Raw genomic sequence first — 19,456 nt, 5'->3', positions numbered from 1 at the left:
AAAAACATCTAGAAAGGAGCAAGGAAATAATATTCATAATTTTGGATTTGGAAAAAGCTTATGATACAGTTAAGAGAAAACTTATATGGGGATGCCTACTGAAAAGGACTGTACTAAAATCATTAATTAACAAGATAAAAATGTTGTACCATGAGAGTAAAAGTAGTGTACAAGTGGGGAGTGGTAACTCTGAAACATTTTATACAAAAAAAAGTCTCAAGCAAGGAAGTGCACTGTCGCCATTATTGTTTATTACCGGTATATTGATGGATGAAATCATCATCATCATTTTACAGTTCCAGTTGCCTGGGTACTGCTGCAAGCCTCTTCCATTCTGTTTTATTGAGATACGTTCTGTTGTTAATGATGTCCTCCAGTGTCCTTCCCCGATCTGCAATGTCCATCTTTACGATGTCCATCCAGTGTGTTCTTGGTTTTCCCACCATCCGTTTACCTGCCATATGTCACTCCAAGTTAACATATCTGGCCTTGTTGGCTCCATCCTCATTACATGCCCAAACCACCTCAGTCTGGACATGCTGATCCGATCTAACAATGATGTAACAATCCCAGCTTCCTTCCTAAGCACATCGTTCCTCAACTTGTCCAGTTTGGTTTTTTGAATTGTGGACCTAAGGAGCTTCATCTCAGATGCCTGCAACCTTGATGAGTCTTTCTTAGTGAGGGTGCAGGTTTCAATACCATAGGTTAAGATTGGTATGAAGTACTGATTGAGCATCACCAGCTTTGATTTTGTTGGTACATTAGGATCCTGGAGGAGTGTTCATACTTGCTGGTAAAAGTGAGAGCTCTTCTGTACTGTATTTTCCACCTCCTTTGTGGCTAGTGTATCTCGAGATATTACACTAGCGAGGTATGTAAAGCTTTCCACACTTTCTAGTGGATGGTTTCCTAGCATGATGTTCGCTGGTCATCCCTCTCTGTTTATTGCCATCACTAGTTTTGAGTTCGCTTATCTTGAGATTGAACTCCCGGAACTTAACCTTCCATTCATTGAGTCTCCACTGTACTTGTTCCTCAGTATCTCCCCAGATCAGAACATCATCAGCAAAGGCCATTGCATTTAGTTCACCAGAGGTTTTCTTGATGTTCTTCATTAGGTCATCCATGATAGTGATAAACAGGGGCACTGCCTTGCTGGACTCCACTTTTGGTCTTGAACCAGGATGAATGTCCATCACCCAATCGCACACAGCTGATACAGTTCTTATACAGCATCTGAACTTTCCTCACCAGTCCCTCTGGCACATACCTTTTTCTTAGGCATTCCCATATCTTCTCTCTTGCAATGCTGTCATATGCTTTCTCGATGTCAAGGAAAACCTTAACAGATCTCTGCCTTTTTCCCAATATTTTTCCATTAACATATGGACACTGAAAATTAGGTCTGTTGTGGACCTGTTAGGCCTGAAGCCATACTGTTCCTCTTCAAACTGTGGCTCTAAGATGACTCGCAATCTGCTTTCTTAAGCTTAAGTTTTTATCAAGAATCTTAAGCCCAAGAGAAAGGAGTGTTATTCTCTGATAGTTGGAGCATTTTTAGTGATTTCCTTTCTTAAACAGGGGGATAATGACACCCTTGCTCCAATCAGTAGGTATCTTGCCATCTTTCCAAACTGCATTGAGTACTCCCTGTATCCACTGTAAACCCTGGACTCCTGCTGCTTTAATCATGTCCGTGCTGACTTCATCGATTCCTGGGGATTTCCTTTGCGGCATCTTCTTAAGGGCTGCTACTGTTTCTGCCCATGTAATGGGAAGTACCTCTGTGCAGGTTTCAACAGCTGGTTCTTTTGTTCTCTGATCTGCTTATGTCCTGTTCAGTAGGTGATCAAAATGATTCCTCAGAACCTATCTGATGTCCTCTTCTTTTCTGGCCAGTTTTCCATTATGATCCTCACTTGCTTTGATGGTTTGAACTGAATTCCTTTTGTTTTTTATCACTCTGAACAATAGTTTCGTATTGCCTCTGCTGTCTTCCTTCAGTTTTTGAGTAAATTTTTCCCAGCACTTTATCTTTTTCTCTTATAGTACTCTTTTAACTCTCCATTTCTTGTCCCAGTAAACTTGCTCGAGGTCTCTGATCTTCCCCTCGTCCCTTACCTGTTCTGGCTTGGATTTCTCTCTATCCCATTCTTTTTGGGTCATGTTCCTTCCTTTATTGAGGATCTTAATCTCTCAATCCACCAGGGTGTCTCTTTTTCCCTTACTCTCGCACTTGTCTTCCCGCAAACCTCTATTGCTTCTTTCATCAAGGTGTTTTTAAATCTTGCCCAATACCAATGAGTAAATTTATAATACCAGTTTACTCATTCTGAACAAAATATTTCAGGTTCCCTATCGGAATCAACATCTTTATCATCTGATGGCCAGACAGGCATCAATTTCTGAAAATGAGACAAAGTCTCTCGTAGTGCATTGGCACTGCCTGTGGTTCCAAGTAGGCTATGCAGTGGCCTCCTCGGGGATCTCTCTCCATACCATACTACGACACTCCACAGCAGCTCCAAATATTTTTGCTCGGCCGGGTGGCCCTCATCTCTATCTAGCTACCTAGCTGACGTAATAAAGCATAACGGCCTGACACCAAGTCGGTAGTCGGCCTCCCCTACAAACATGCATAGCTGTCTAATCCCCGATGTGGATCTGGAGCTCTCTGAAGATGACATTTTCATTGACCTCCGCACATCCGGCATTCCAGTTGACAACATCTATAGACTGGAGGATGGCGCAACTTCCACACCATCATCGCAGATTCTAGTATATCTAGGCAACAATGACGACCTGCGACGACTACAAGCCTCCGGAGCGACTATTAACCATAGAACCTATGCAGTGGTGCCCACTCCTTCGTATATCCTAGCCCAGCTATCCGCAAACCCCTCTATTGTTCCCTTCGCCAACGTGTCTCAACCCTGGACATTACAAAAGCAATCATCGCCTTCCTTCTCTACAACTACAACCACCACGACCACCACAACGTCCGCCTACACCCCCTCCCCACTTCCAGTTACTACTGTCACGACCTGTCACCCTTCACCCGTAATGTCATCTTCCCTCCCAATTTTCTCGACTCCTGCACCCCAGCAACTCCCTACCACCTCAGTGCCTGCGACTTCGACCGCCACCGCTCCGCCACTACCACCTACACAGGACAACATCACAGCCGCCGCCACATCATCTTCGCCCCAGCAACCACCACCAGCCTTCCACACCATGTCAAGTTGTGTTCTCCGTGGGATAGCACCGGACATCATACAGGAACTACAAGCAGAAGGCGTTCCAGCTCGACGCGCATTCCGGATTCACAACGTTAACGGCCCCACATATATGGTGCGACTCCATCTTTCCACTCCAGATGACGTCCACAACCTCATTAGCACCGGCACCCAAATCCAAGGACATCGATACAGAGTGGAACCTTCTCGCTACCCACCCTCAACAGTTCGCCAACCCCACAACAACCCACATCGTCGCCCCCGGCCTGGCCCTCCTCCTGTTCCACCCCCTCAACCCCTTGGTCCACCCCCCTCCCCTCTCTAGTCACTTCCTCCTACTCGTACCAACATTAGATATAATCCGCCTTCTCATCACAACTCTTAATAACATCACCGCTACTCTCCACCTGCTCTTTATACATCTTCCCCCTGGCATTCTCTTCTAAACTTCTCCCATCGCATACACACATCTCCTGTCATTTCCCACTTCGTCTACCCACCCTCCTTCTCCATCGCATCTCCTCGACCCGCTCACTTCTCTTGGCCAGAGAAAGGGCGTAACCCTTTAGGTGGCCCGCCCCACCCCTTCAGGATGGGGAATGAAAACTTAGAAAGAAAAAAAAAAGAAAAAAAAAAAAAAAGCCTCCTCGGTATGCACTAACCATGAGTCTTGGTGGGTGTGCTATTTACCAAATGATGAACCCAACTTAGCACACTGGGGCGAAACACTGGCAACCAGGAATGAGTTACCTGGAAAATTTGTAAAATATTGGTAGTTTGGCATTCGCTGAAGACTTGTATGACCAGAATTGTCCCTAGCAGATGTAGACCTCCTACGAGCTGATCTGGGTCATCTTTGGTAGGTACTGGGTTCACAAAATCATCTTATAACACGCTAGATGCTTCCATATGATGCATTGATGACATTCGTTGCATAATGAATGACCAATGCCACTGCTCTTGCAATGTCTTCTGGACTAAGAGGCATCTTAACTTGTGAAATATGAAAAATAAACTGAAAGAAAATGTTCCTTAGTGATTGATATTGTGTCACACACTGATAATCCATCAGTAGCTTCTGCTCAAGTATTAAAAACTTACAAAGTGTTATTGCTAGTCGATGCAATACAACTGAGTGCCAGGCCCTCAGGGGTGAAAAGCAGCTCTCTAAGTTTATTTTGTCTTAAATAATATTGCCAGAATGAGTGGCTCATACGATTGAGGCGCTGGCCTTCTGACCCCAACTTGGCAGGTTCAATTCTGGCTCAGTCCGGTGGTGTTTGAAGGGGCTCCAATACGTCAGCCTTGTGTTGGTAGATTTACTGGCATGTAAAACAACTCCTGCGAGACAAAATTCTGACACCTTGGTGTCTCCAAAAACCATAAAAGTAGTTAGTGGGGCATAAAGCAAATAACATTATCATTATTAACAATCATATTCTTCTCCAAAACTGCAGAACACACATTAGAAACTACCTTAATGTAAAATTAATGTAATTAATGGAACAATTCCCTCTAATGATTGGTGTTTAGCAATTGCGATTTTGTTTTTACAAAGTGATCCACTTTTTTTTTTTTTGTCCACCAGTGTATTTATCTGGTCACAAAAGTTGCCCATTCAACAGAATTCAAATCCTAAAAATGCTTAATTAGAATGTAAAAGTATAAGTTAAATATCTGTTTAACCATTATTTAGAATTTGCCCTTGAAATCTTTTCGGAAATGAAGAGCCTGATTTAAAAAGATTAATGTGATAGAAAAAAAATCATTATTATGCAGTGTAGAAGGTCAATTTTTATAGCATATTCCCTCTAGTGAAAATGTAAGCATGAATTCAGTATGTTGAATAAAAATGATTTTTCAAATTATTTTTCAGTACTTACATGCTCCTGATTCTCCCTTCTGAAGCTAGACCTGATCCAGTCATCTGGGATAATGACCTTCTGTTGCAGTTAAAAAGTGTTGTGAACAATTCTTTCTACCCTGTAGCAGAGTTGAAATCTGTAAGTCAGTTCTGTCTTTTCACTTACAATAACTATAAAATTATAAATTTGCAGATTTACGTTAAATATGAAAAACAGACATCTAACTTATCCTTTAATTACAATCATATATGTTAGATGGAACTCAAACTTTGTGATAACAGTGATGATGTCATGAACTATCAGTCCCCCAATCATTACGCTGGAAAGAGATGTCTGTAAAGAGTGAAGTCCCATTAATCTGAATTAATTGGTACCAGAGTCTGTCCGGATTACGATATTTTCAGATTAACCGGAGAATAGTTTCTACAATACAGTACAGTACATAATTTGAAATAATTTGAAATGCCCATTCAGTAGCAGTTGCATTAATAAAATACTCTATAAAATTACAGTGGTTAAGAACCCATAGAGGACAAAACGACTAAAATGAAGTTAAAACTTGTCTCTTAAAACTGCTAAAGTACAGTAACGGGTTACACTTTTGTTTATAATTGTTTAAAAGTTCTGATGCTCTCTTGGTAATAGTGCTGCAGAATGTTAACACGTAACTCTCACCGCAACATACCACAGTTGTGAAAGTCTCTGGGCGATTCTGACCTCCTCAGTTAGCTTCTGGCTTTGTCTCAGCTTACTAGCAGCGTTCTACTGTGATAAATTCAATTAAGTTTAGGCTTGAAAATGGCAAGAAAATGAAAGAACAGGTCTTGTACTCTACAAGAAATGCTTGAAGTGCTGAAACAGTTGGATAAGGGCGACAGTGCATCAAAATTATCTGTTGAGTTTGGTTTTGGAAAAGCTACGATTTCTGACTGGAAGGAAAACTGTTTTAAAAACAAACAGTTTTGTACAGCATCATTAGCAGACATCTGCCAAACATCAAAAGTGTCCAAATTTGATAAACTTGATGAAGTGCTGGTTTTCACAGGAGAGGGAAAAAGGTACTCCGCTAAGTGGACCTCTTGTTCAAGAAAAGGTGCTTCAATTAAATAAATTACTGAATGGAGAACTTTCATTCACTGCCAGTACCGGATGGTATGATAGCTGGAAGAAAAGGCATGGAATGCATCAGTTATCAATAACGGGGGAACAGTTATCAGGTGATCATGCCGCTGCAGAAGACACTCTTCATATTCAAATATTACATTGTTAGCTACCTACGGTTGAGGACAAAAGGTATAGTGTAGTAAAGCTGATTCCTGTATTCCGTGACCTTAATTGTAGTTCTGAGTAGCTAGTTCAATTCTCCAGAGTAATTTATACTTGCACCTTTGATTTTTAAGCATTTAAGAGCAGTTTTATTTTCTGTTACCTTCTACGAATAAAAGAAAAATATTTTCTAATAAGGATTTAATCTTAACTATATGTCTGTTGTTTCAGTTAACCAATTGTAATTAGGATTAATCTAAACTCAGTTTTAGAATCATTGTAGTGTAGTTATATTATTAAAAATTATCGTGCTCACCGTATCGTTGTGTAATATTTGTCTAGTAGGGTTGAAATCTATCTTCTGTTAGCGTGTAGGTAGAAAAGGAATAATAACCCGACTAAGGGCTAAGAATTTTAGTTTTAACACATTGGTGATCAGATGCTCCTCACACTTCCCATCCCATGTCCAGCCATTTCCTGAGCAACTTAATGCGAAAGCGCATATTTAGAATGAAATGTGTCTGGTTTCACTAACCTTGTACTGTTATTATAATATTTACTGGAAACCTTCTGAAGGAGTCCTAACAATGTTTTCTGGTGTGATAAGTTGTGTAGCAATGACCTCGGTGAAGGGGCATACGGCAACTGATACACATTTCACGTTGTTTTGAAGGGTGTATATCTTCACCATCATTACTCACACTCTCATCAGAAAAGCTTTCAATATCAAACTCACGTTCTTCGACAATACTGGGGTATTCTGAATAATTATCCGCACACAGTTCATTAAATATTTCATCCTGCTCTTGATCTTAACATATGGTCTGTCTGGAAAGCGCCATCTTACCCACCACATGACTCTTTGAAGGATATGAATAGTAACACAGTAAAGGTTTCCACCTATTCAGTACTAATATGTATTTACAATATTATAAATTACATGGAACTAGTTTCGACCCACCTAGGGGTCATCATCAGCCATATTAAAGCATACATAAGTTTTGTCGAATCCTAAAACATGTTATTTTTAACTGTAATAATCTTACGGATTTATAATTTAGAAAGTGAAGTGTGGTAATGAGATGAGAAATGTTAGTATGGTACAGGTGAGTAGTAATTACTCATTGTGGGTGGGGTTAACTTCCAATAAGTAACCAGGGGAACCTGACCCCTACAGAGCGCGTCCCCAGGTGGCAGATAGGGGGCCCCTACAGTATGTAGGGCTGGTTGAAATAACCAATACAACCCGCAGACCAACAGGTAGCCCAATTCCTGGGGGTTTTAAAATACTGGGACACCCTCTCTCCAGGGGTCATAAATATGGAGGGCCCTTGCCCTGGGTTAAGGGTGAAGACCTCAACGGCATCTACGGCGGAGAAGATGGACTTTGGTACGGCGGAGATGGTGGAAGAGGCAACCCATCCTTCTGGGGTGTACAGATGGAACCTACTGCCTTGTAGGACGAGGAAGGCATCCTCAAAGGCTAAGGGAGTAAACCCTGAAAGAAAATCCTCTTATGCGTTAGGCCTAGCAAGTCAGCAGGAGAGTATTGAGTACAGTTGCTTTCAATAAGAAAAAGAGCCTCGGAAAGAATATTATAGACCGGACTGACACGTCCTCTCAGACAATTGTAAAGTATGATGACCATAAGGCTGATGATATACAATGTTCTGAAAGGAAACCCCAAATAAAAAAGAGACCCAAATACCAAATTGGAACTATGAATATTCTATCATTAACTGGAAAGTTAGAAGAACTCCTAGACATGATGGATAGAAGAAAAATATCAATATTGGGATTAAGTGAGACCAAATGGAAAGGGATTGGAAGTAAGACACTTCATGGAGGTTATAAATTATACTGGAGTGGACAGGAGAAGGTAGTGAAAAATGGTGTTGGATTCTTAATTAACGAAAGGACTGATGCTACAGCTGAAGTTATCTGCAAAAGTGATAGAATCATTAAAATGTTCATGAAACTGGAGAACACTAAGTACACCATCATACAAGTGTATGCTCCACAGACAGGCTGCAGTGAGGAAGACAAAGAGAAATTTTGGCAAGACCTGGAAGATACAGTTAATGAGGAAAATGTTATTATTATTGGAGATCTAAATGCGCAAGTTGGGGTAGACAGACTTGGGTATGAGAACATCATTGGTCCACATGGATTTGGACAAAGGAACCCAGAAGGAGAACAACTATTAGATCTGTGCAGAAGAAATGATCTTATAATCAAAAATACATTCTTCAAAAAAAGAGACAGTCACAGAATAACAAGGTACAGTTGGGATGGCCAGTATAGAACATTGATTGACTACGTAATCACAAATAAAGATGGTGGCAGGTACATCACAGATGTAAAGGTCATCCCTAGTGAAAGCATGGACAGTGACCACAGATTGTTGGTAGTAGACTTCAAACATAAGGCAAATGAAACGCAGAAACTTATTACGAAAAAACCAAAGGTTAAAACTTGGAAGTTGCAAGAAGTCCAAATAAAGGAAGAATACAAACTAAGGATTCAACAGAGTTTGCTGAAGTGTGAAGTAACCAGCGTTAATGAAGAATGGAAGGCCTTCAAAGACACCTTTGTGGGAGAAGCCAAAAACCTATGTGGAGTTACAAGTTCTATCAAAAGCAAAAAGGAGACACCATGCTGGAATGATAGAGTGAAAACAGCGGTGAAAGAAAAAAACCAAATAAAGAAGGCACTGGACAAGGAAAAACGAAAACAGGGACAAGAACGAAATGAACAAGAAATACAAAGACTCCAATGAGTATACAGGAACAAGAAACTTGCTGTAAAGAACATTGTAAGGGAAGAAAAAGAGAAGAAATGGAATGAGTTTGCAGACAAACTGGAAGAGGACAGTAGAGGAAATATGAAATTGCTATACAGAGTAGTGAAAAACAAGCGAAGGGATCAAGAGACCTTAAAAGCAATAGAACGTGATGATGGAACTCTGGCACAAGAAGAGGGAGAAATTAAACAAGAACTCAAGATCTATTTCGAAAAGCTGCTGAATGGAGATACAGAAAACATAACAACGGATAGAGGAGAGCCAAGTTGAGGAACCACAACTGAACCACCAATTACCTGGCTTGAGGTTGAAAATGTGCTCAAGAGCATGAAGAAAGGAAAGGCAGTGGGCATAGATGAACTAAGTGCAGATATGCTGAAAGCAGCGGGAGTTCCAGGAATCCAATGGCTCTATAGACTGTTCAACAACATATGGGAGGAAAATACTATTCCTGAGGACTGGAAGATGGGCATCATTGTACCTCTGTTCAAGAAAGGAAGCCGACGAAAATGTATCGCACTACTGTCTCATGGTCTGAAAATATTGAAAAAAAAATAAGAGAGACCAGAATCAGAGATACTGTTGAACCAATTTTGGAAGAAGAGCAGTATGGTTTCAGACCAGGAAGGTCAACTACAGACCTTATATTTGCAATTAGGATGCTAATGGAAAAATACTGGGAGAAGAACAAGCCTTTATTTCTAATATTTTTGTACATTGAGAAAGCATACGATAGTGTACCAAGGGAAAGAATTTGGCAATGCATGAAAGAACTTCAAGTGCGAGACAGCCTCATAGACAAAGTGAAAATGTTGTATAGTGGGAACAGAAGCTGTATTCAAGTAGGATGTGGTTTGTCGGACTGGTTTGAAACAAAGAGAGGAGTGCAGCAGGGCAGCTCATTGTCACCACTTCTATTTATTATTGTAATCGATGTAGTAATGAAATCTATTAAAAGGAAAGAACATGGAGATATCAAAGCCTTCACATTTGCAGATGATGTTGCGATCTGGAGTGACTCAGAAGAGGAATTGGGAGAGAGAATACAAAGCTGGAATGAGGAGTTTAAGAAATATGGTTTTAACATCAGCAAGACCAAGACAGTGGTGATGAAAGTGTATGGGGAAGGAGCAAAACCAATAGTCAGGTTAAATGAAGCTCCACTGGACAGCGTTTCAGTTTTCAAATATTTGGGTAGCGTTATATCAAATGACAACCTAGCAAAACATGAGGTGAACAATCGAATCAATAAGGCAACACAATTTTACCACCAGGTAAGACACCTGCTGTGGGATGAGCAAATACCCATGAAAACAAAAATGACATTGTACAAGTCCTATTATACACCAATTCTTACATACAGTCTCGAAACCACAACACTGACCAATAGAGATAATTCCAAACTTCAGGCAGCTGAAATGAAATTCCTACGCACTATGATCCAGAAAACCAGGAAAGACAAGATTAGGAATGAGAAAATTAGAGAAGAAGTAGGAATAGATGATTCTCTCCTCAATAAGATTCAGATATCAAGACTGAAGTGGTTTGGTCACATGAAGAGGATGTCAGTAAACAGAACTGCAAGGAAGGAATTTGACAGAAAGGTAGAAGGAAGATGACCCGTGGGAAGGCCACGAAGGAAATGGATAGATTTAGTTAAGAGCGATGTACTGCTGAGAGGTCATGATTGGGACAAGTTGGTGGAGGAAGAATGGTACAAGGACAGGATGAGATGGAGGAGGCTCATATACCACACCCGGGAAACTGGAGATGGTTTAGGATGATGATGATGATGATGATGATGATGACGAGGAATATATATACAAAGAAGTTCGGAACAAAGTACAAGTGGGGTGCTTAGTGTTGTAAAAATATAAACTCATGGATATCAGTAGTCCTCGTACTAAAGAATATAATGTAAAATAACACACACATATATATAAAACACATATAAACATATACATATATAAACATAAACATGAGGTTGGAAAACTGAGAAATTGAAGCATAAAACAGAAAAAGAATGAAATAAACAATGGAGTAAACAAAACCATTAACAATTACATTCTATTAATCTTGACCACCAGCTCATTAAAGAAGTTCCAGGAGATGTCATCGAATATACAATCTCATGATCACGAATTAACTCGGGACCAGTCCGCAACAAAACCATTAACAATTACATTCTATTAATCTTGACCACCAGCTCGTTAAAGAAGTTCCAGGAGATGTCATCGAATATACAATCTCTTGATCACGAATTAACTCGGGACCAGTCCGCAACGTTCGACCAACCAAACACGAATAGACTCGGGTTCCATATGCAATGTGTTGACTCCAGTTCTATTGTGTCAGTTAACCTGTTATAACTGGGATATACCTAAGTGCAGTTGAGAATTGTAGTGTAGTTATTATATTAGAAAACATTTTATATGGTGATATTAACAAAATAGTTACAGAATTTAGTAATTCTAAGACAGAATATTATTTTGGTAACTCCAACTCCCTTTTAAAAGAAATTATTCATTTATGTTTTTTATTTTTTATTTTTGCTAGTTGCTTTATGTCGCACTATCTTATGGCGATGATGGGACAGGAAAGGGCTAGGAGTGGGAAGGAAGCGGCCGTGGCCTTAATTAAGGTACAGCCCCAGCATTGCCTGGTGTGAAAATGGGAAACCACGGAAAACCATTTTCAGGGCTGCCGACAGTGGGGTTCGAACCTGCTATCTCCCGAATACTGGATACTGGGTGCACTTAAGCAACTGCAGCTATCGAGTTCGGTATTATATTCATTTAATAGTGCTCTTGCTAACTACATGCATAAATTGGGTATTCAAGGACTGTCTGAAGTTTACAATAATAGTTCCATTTTCCAGGAAAGGGGACAGAAATAGTCTACCGACTGGTAGCACTTGTTCCAATCTTATCAAATATAATAGAATATTTGATAAAAATCAACTTTCAAAATACTTTGAGAACAACAACTTAATAAATACTTCCCCAGTGTGGTTTCAGGGCAGAAAAATCAACCACTAAAGTTGGAGAATGTATAATCACTGAAATAATAAATAATTTTGAGTCCCACACAATTACTAGTGCCACATTTATTGATCCTAGCAAAGATACGGTATCACATGAGATACTAATTTCTAAATTAAAGCATTATGGTGTTAAAGGTCTTGAATTATCATCAATTATTTCCTCATAAATAGAAGCCAAAAGCTAACGGTTGACAATTAACACTTGGAGTTACTCCAGGTAACAACAGAAGAAGTCCAAGGGTCTATAGTCAGGCCATTCTTTTCATTATATATTTTAATAGCTTTCCTGGGCACTTATCAGGTAAGTCTGTACTCTGCGCAGGTAATATTACTCTTATAACAGCGAACGAAAGATTAGAAAATGTAGTTACTTCAGAATAGGTGGAGGTTTCACAAGTCATTGACATGGTTGAAGGGAAATTGGTCTTAAATTGCAACAAAACTGAAGAAATTTTCTTCCATCTAAGGGGTATGACTAGGGGGGACAGCAACAATTCAGTGAAAATGTTAGGATTCCATTTAGACACGAGGTGGGCTGGAATGTTCGTTCACAACAACTATGTAAGTAACTGTCCTGAGTGGTATTTTTATTGCAAAAACTGAACAAATGTGTTAGCAAACCTCAAATAATATCTGCTTTCTATGCTTTCCTTCATTCACATCTACAATGTAGAACAACAATGTGCGGGAATTCCATAAGGGCTCAGGATGTTCTTGTATGGCAGAAAGAAGCAATCGGGTGCATACAGGGAATTTCAGACAAGCGATCATGTAAGGCCATTTTCCAAGAGCTGGGAATAATGACTCCTCCCTCTATATGTATTCACCAACGCATAATGAACATCAAAGAAAACCTCATTAAATACCCATTAAAGAAGGAGGTACATCAACATAATACAAGAAGATGAAATGATATAGACACTCCTCATGTTAATTTAAAGAAATGCAAAAATATCATAACTACACAGGAGTAATACCCTTTAACAAACTCCCGTTGGAATTAAGAGATATGTCTGTGAAATCCTTTCAAAAGACACTGAAAAAAGCTAGCTGATGAGAAACAGCATTTACAGTATGGAAGAATTTGAAGAAAAATTGCTTCACGTCCATATAAATGAGTAAAAATGTATCAATATGTGTGTAAATATGTAGATGTATTACTTATAGTATAGCATGAAATAGTGTACCGGTATTTAATATATTTCAAGGGAATGAACAATGTTTAATAGTATGGTACGTGCATAGTCGTGATTTTTAAGAGCATATTTTTTTATGGATTGTTGGACTTTTGTCTATTACAATGTACATTCTTTAATGTCAATCAATTCTATTCTATTCTGATATACAGCGTCTCTCATATAAACCTAGACCGCATGCAAGCTGTTTATACTCTGCACTGCGGCAGCTACCTCAGCCAAACTTATGTCGCACACGGCCACCCTTCTTTAACACATTGGAAATGCCGCTCGTAGAAACTACAGGCGCGCTAATTCATTGCTGCTGATGGAGCTCAGAGAATCTACGGGCATGATTTCACTGTAGCTAAAAAATTGTAGCTGCCGTTTCAGCGAGCTGTGACTTCACTAGGATACTGTTGAATGCTTCTATAAGCATAAAATATACTAGTTATGAGCATAAGTCGAGAACTCTTATTTCAAGTCACTGATAACAGCCACGTTCCTGCATAACCTAAGGCTGCGTCATCGTTGACTCTCAGCTGTGAAATGGGCCGGAAAGTACGTATGGTACATGCGGACAGGAAGAGTGTGTGTTCGAGAGGCAGGCTTGTTTATGTATTTCTTGTGAATATTTAGCATGTCTAATTCAATTGTATGACATTTTGACAACGAATCCATAATGGATGTGCTTATAGAAGACATGATTTATGAAAATGAGGATGAGGATAACAATTACACACAAAGTAAACATGATGATTTTGGCACTTCAGGCTAGTAAATGCAGAAAATGAGCTAATTTCAAATTCGTGTGAAGTGTAACGTAGTTTTATATCGCTTCCTTGAAGTGAGTTCTGTAATACTGTTTTATACCGTTTCCTGTGTACCTGCAGCAAATCGATGCAACCCCGTCGTCAAACAAAGAACAGTGGGAAGGCAAATTCCTGGTTGAAAATAAGGATATTGGTGCCAATTGACCAATTAGGTTAGAATCTGAATTGGTGTGTTTCAGTAGATGTGCCCACAAGTCAAATTTCGAAATATTAACCGAATTGGCATCCATAGCTGCGTCAGATTTTTTTCTCATTTGTAAAACATATTATATTCATAAATTTATATTTAAAAATTGCTGCACTACTATGATAATTAAAACTCATTTTTGTGCAGGGGAAAGTGTGATCTATCTATGCATTCCAAAAGTTGTTATAATCATGGCTTAGCCTAGCACTGAACAATTTTCAAAAACCATTAAAAATCCTGCGATTTCTGGAGGTTAGCACATTCAAATATAACTGTCTCCAATGTGTTAATCGTGTATACAGTCTTATGTGAAATCTTACCTTATAAATGATGCTGGAAGTGTCGTCCTTCTGGGATTATACACGCATTGTATCGGATAGCCACATTCTGTCTGACGCAAATGAGTACTGCCACTGTAATGTTTCTGATTTCATTCATGTTTTCTTTCTGTTCCTCCAGTTTGTGAGGATTTGTTTGATGCACTTTTTCTTTCAGTTTACCCCACAAGTAAAAATCACACACTGCTAGATCTGGAGAATGAAGGGGAAATAGGTCAGTACTGATCCCTCTGTCTGCAAACACTTCTGAAATTGCAAGGAGGGAATCTTCTGCTGTATGAGCAGGGGCTGAATCTTGTTGAAACCACCCACATCCAAGTCGCTCTAGCCCGGCACCATGCCAGGCGTGCACGTCTATGCTGTGGAGTCAATGGTAGTCTTCTGAGCGGACGCCGGGAGTGTAGGCCTTCTTCAACCAATCGACGGGAAATTGTTCTGGTCGATATTGGAACAGCCAGGGTGTCTTGCACATGCTGAAGAATGGCGGTTGACGTGGCGTGCGGGGCTGCCACCGCTTGGCGGCGGATGCGCCGATCCTCGCGTGCTGACGTCACTCGGGCTGCGCCTGGACCCCTCGCACGTGCCACATGTCCCTGCGCCAACCATCTTCGCCACAGGCGCTGCACCGTGGACACATCCCTATGGGTATCGCCTGTGATTTGACGAAGCGACCAACCTGCCCTTCTCAGCCCGATCACCATACCCCTCGTAAAGTCGTCTGTCTGCTGGAAATGCCTCCGTTGACGGCGGCCTGGCATTCTTAGCTATACACGTGTCCTGTGGCACACGACAACACGTTCTACAATGACTGTCGGCTGAGAAATCACGGTACGAAGTGGGCCATTCACCAACGCCGTGTCCCATTTATCGTTCACTATGTGCGCAGCACAGCGGCGCATTTCACATCATGAGCATACCTCAGTGACGTCAGTCTACCCTGCAATTGGCATAAAGTTCTGACCACTCCTTCTCAGTCAGTGTATTATTCTCCTTTTATATGGCATAAGCAATTCTAATCATTCGCTTATAATCATTTAACTTAGTGCAGTTTATTAACTAGTTTTTATGGTTGACTCAGATTTTACAAATGTGAACTATTGGACCTTGGTGAAAATTCTACTTTATGAAACCAGGTTAAGAGCCCTGACCTAACTTTGGGGTTATGGTTTTCTGAACTGATGATGCTTACTATGTTTAAGCAAAACATGTCCCATCTGTATAATGTTTGTATCCTAAATATAAGGATTGGGAGTCTATGGCTGAGATTTTAATGTATTTTGTCGGGTAAACACCCATGTGTCACCAGAGATCTTTTACATGCCGATATTGTATGACATGGAGTGACGAATGAACTTTTTCCTGCGCTTTGAAATTCTAAAAATCAAAATTGACAAATTTGACATTTATCGGTCCTGACTACCTCTGCTGGGTTTCAACCCTCTATCTTGGAATCTGGAGGCCGACATTCTACCACTGATCCACAGAGGCAGCTGCCTTAAATGCAGATCAGTGGTGACTGATTGATCATCTCTGTGAGACTTCTGTCTGTGTCTGTACAACTTAAATAAAAATTCAAGTGTCGAGTGCCTGCTATGAGTCATTAATCTGATGATCACATTGTATTTGAACATCTATTTGGTATGTACTCATGTGTTATATGTATTTGACACAACCTAATAAACTGAACATCTATTTCAAGTGAAATTGTTGTACTTTTCTAATGGCATATTTAGTATTCATTCCATTAATCTTGTGGTATCTTTATACGGCTTCAACAGGTTGTTAACAGGTGTGGTCTAATTTTTGGCATATGATGTTGATTGATCCTTGTCTATTGTAGAATTCTGCTGTTTGCATAATACACAGGAACTGCTATTAAAAATTTTGATTTGATGAAGATGTGCTGTAAGGCAATTATGACCACTAATAAGGTGAAAATCTGCTACGGATTTTTTCCTTCATTTATGTTTGTTGGTTTCACATGTGAATACTATATTTTACCATTGTTAGTTGATGGATCAAGCAATGGCCTGCTTGAGTTGTTTACATATCTAGACCCTGACAAGCCCTTGAGATGAAATTGTTCAATGAAATTCTACTGTATTTCTATAATTCCTGTTGCAGGAGACATTGTTAGAGGAAGAAGATATTGAGATATATCTGGGCACTGGAGCTCTGCCAAGAAATGGTACACTTGCAGTAGTAGAAGACCCTGTGCTTCTCCCTGGCATGTATCGCGTTGGATTGGCACTGATTCTTGACTACTGTGGTTCGAAGAGTGTGGGGTTTGCTGCAAGCAGTTTCTTTGAAGTATCCTAGTATATCGATGCTGATTCTTACCCTCTTTCCATTTCAAAATAATTATACCACAGCAACTAAAGGAAAGAAAATTATTTGTAAGTGTTGATAAGAATGATGGTTCCATCACAATATTCTTCAAAGTAATATACCATAATCTTCCACAACAAAAATGATGAAATAAAATGTATTTATTTCTCTGCTGTAAATTTTTTTTATATTTATGGAATATTGGAGATAACTTTAAAATAAAATTCTTGAACAAATATTATTATTTTACTTTTTTAAATATTACAGAAATATTGCAAAGATAAGATGCAGCATACTTGTATGTTTAACAGATTATGCAAAAGCATTTAAAAAAAATTCTTGTTCTGATAATATTAGAATTATCTTGGCTCTTACTTGCATCAAACAGTACAAGTGAGAGTTGAAGGACATGACTAAAGAGTCCAAGATTTGTAGAGGCATGTAACTGGGTTGTGTGTTGTCCCTAGTGTTGATTTAACTTATACTCATTGCAAATATTCTCTCGGGCAGTGTAAGCCCTGAACATTTCATCAGGATCATTGGGAGAGAATAATCATATAAATAAAGCTGAGGATTTTTGGAGGCAATGTGAAATCATTTTCATTATGCAGATCAGAATCATGGACTGTATGTTTTTAGAAATAGGCATCTCGGAAGAATATTAAAAATTATGCCGGCCAGAGATCTTCTTCTTTTCTCTGCCCATGTGTGTGCCCACAGTGTGGACACACCTGATCATGACCAAGGATCAGTTCTTCTGGGTCGTAAAGTTTATTTCTTCTGCTTCTGTATCAGGTCAACAGGGATGTCCTTCCTTTCTCAAGCCCACAGTGTGGGTGCACAAAAGTATGATTGATTTGTAAAGAATATTCCCTCCACTTTTGTATCTGGGCAACAGCTATGGCCTTCCTTCCTCAAGGTGGTTTTAGCTGTTTGCCACCATGGTGTTCTTGGGCATCCTCATTTTCTCCTTAGTTCTGCAATGCCAAGACCTTTCTGTACAGGATGATCTTCATCACATCGCTTGACGTACCCATACCTTGGAAGTTATTCCTCTTTCAGTTTCTTACCAATACTGGTAATAATAATTTCGTGTGGCTATTTCTAGCCGGGTGCAGCCCTTGTAAGGCAGACCCTCCGATGAGGGTGGGCGGCATCTGCCATGTGTAGGTAACTGCGTGTTATTGTGGTGGAGGATAGTGTTATGTGTGGTTTGTGAGTTGCAGGGATGTTGGGGACAGCACAAACACCCAGCCCCCGAGCCATTGGAATTAACCAATGAAGGTAAAAATCCCCGACCCGGCCGGGAATCGAACCCGGGACCCTCTGAACCGAAGGCCAATACGCTGACCATTCAGCCAACGAGTCGGACACCAATACTGGTGATTCTGAAGGATCCTTGCACATGCTCATTGAACACTCAGTTACTTTGGATAATAACCTCAGACCATCACAACATTTGCATCTCTGTAGTGTGCATTTGCTAATCATGCTTTTTCTGTCTTTCCCAGGATTTAGAGCCATACATGAGGGCAGGTCTAACAGCCCTGTTATAAAATTTCCCTTTGAGATATATGGGCATCTGTCTCTTGCACAAATGATCACCTTTTCTCCAGCCAACATTGACATCATCGATTGTGGTGTCAGTGATAATGACAGAGCTGAAATAACTGAACTTGTCAGCCCAACAACTCTGGCTCTGCAAAGTTGCAGAACATGTATTATGTCTTTTTACCGCCCATCCAGAGCCTGTTTCTGCCCAGTGATGCTGTCCATTGTTCTAAGGCTGCCCCAAATTCTTCATGTATTTCACCGACCAGATCGATATCATCTACATGTAGAGAGATACATGGTAGCTCTGGCATCAGCTGCTCTGCCAAGTAGTTAATGACAATGTTGAACAGAATTGGACTCAAGTACAAATTTCTGACTCACACTAACTTCAACAGAAAAACTGTTGGACACACCTGAATCAGGTTTCACTTTAGTAAAGGACCTAAATCAGCCTTGTATGCTTCTCAAGGAAATTTTGGTCTCGCAACTCTCCCAGACAATCTCTCTGGGAATGCGGTCAAAGACTTTCTCCAGGTCGTTGAACACCATGTGGAGTTCCTCGTGTAGCACATAGTTCTTCTCCATCAGTATCCATGGAGTTTGAATTGCATCACATGTTAACATACGAGATGTGAAATAGCACTGGTTCTGATATACAGGTATGTTGTTGTTATTCCTGATGTTGTTTACAATGGCATATTCTCGAATTTTGAGGGTGTGTGAAGTTTGATGCCTCTGTAGTTCCCACATCTGACATCTCTCTTCTGCTTGAAGATGGGCACTATGTAGCTTTGATGGAACTGTTTTGGCATGGGTGCACCAGTA

At 40.1% G+C, this 19,456-nt stretch overlaps 1 protein-coding gene across 1 annotated transcript in view; it reads left to right on the top strand.

Moving 5' to 3' along the window:
* The window catches only part of LOC136876467 (uncharacterized), a 484,774-nt gene extending 467,461 nt beyond the window's left edge, over positions 1-17,313 (top strand). Inside the window, exons 25-26 of the mRNA XM_068228446.1 lie at positions 5,116-5,242; positions 16,874-17,313. Of these exons, the coding sequence (XP_068084547.1) occupies positions 5,116-5,242; positions 16,874-17,068 (322 nt within the window). The 3' untranslated portion in view covers positions 17,069-17,313. The remainder of the gene's footprint in view (positions 1-5,115; positions 5,243-16,873) is intronic.
* Positions 17,314-19,456: the final 2,143 nt, after the last annotated feature.

The sequence above is a fragment of the Anabrus simplex genome, chromosome 6 (assembly GCF_040414725.1).
Source record: "Anabrus simplex isolate iqAnaSimp1 chromosome 6, ASM4041472v1, whole genome shotgun sequence".
NCBI lineage: Eukaryota > Metazoa > Arthropoda > Insecta > Orthoptera > Tettigoniidae > Anabrus > Anabrus simplex.
The sequence above is the reverse complement of the archived record's forward strand: the minus strand, read 5'-3'. Positions and strand labels throughout refer to the sequence as shown.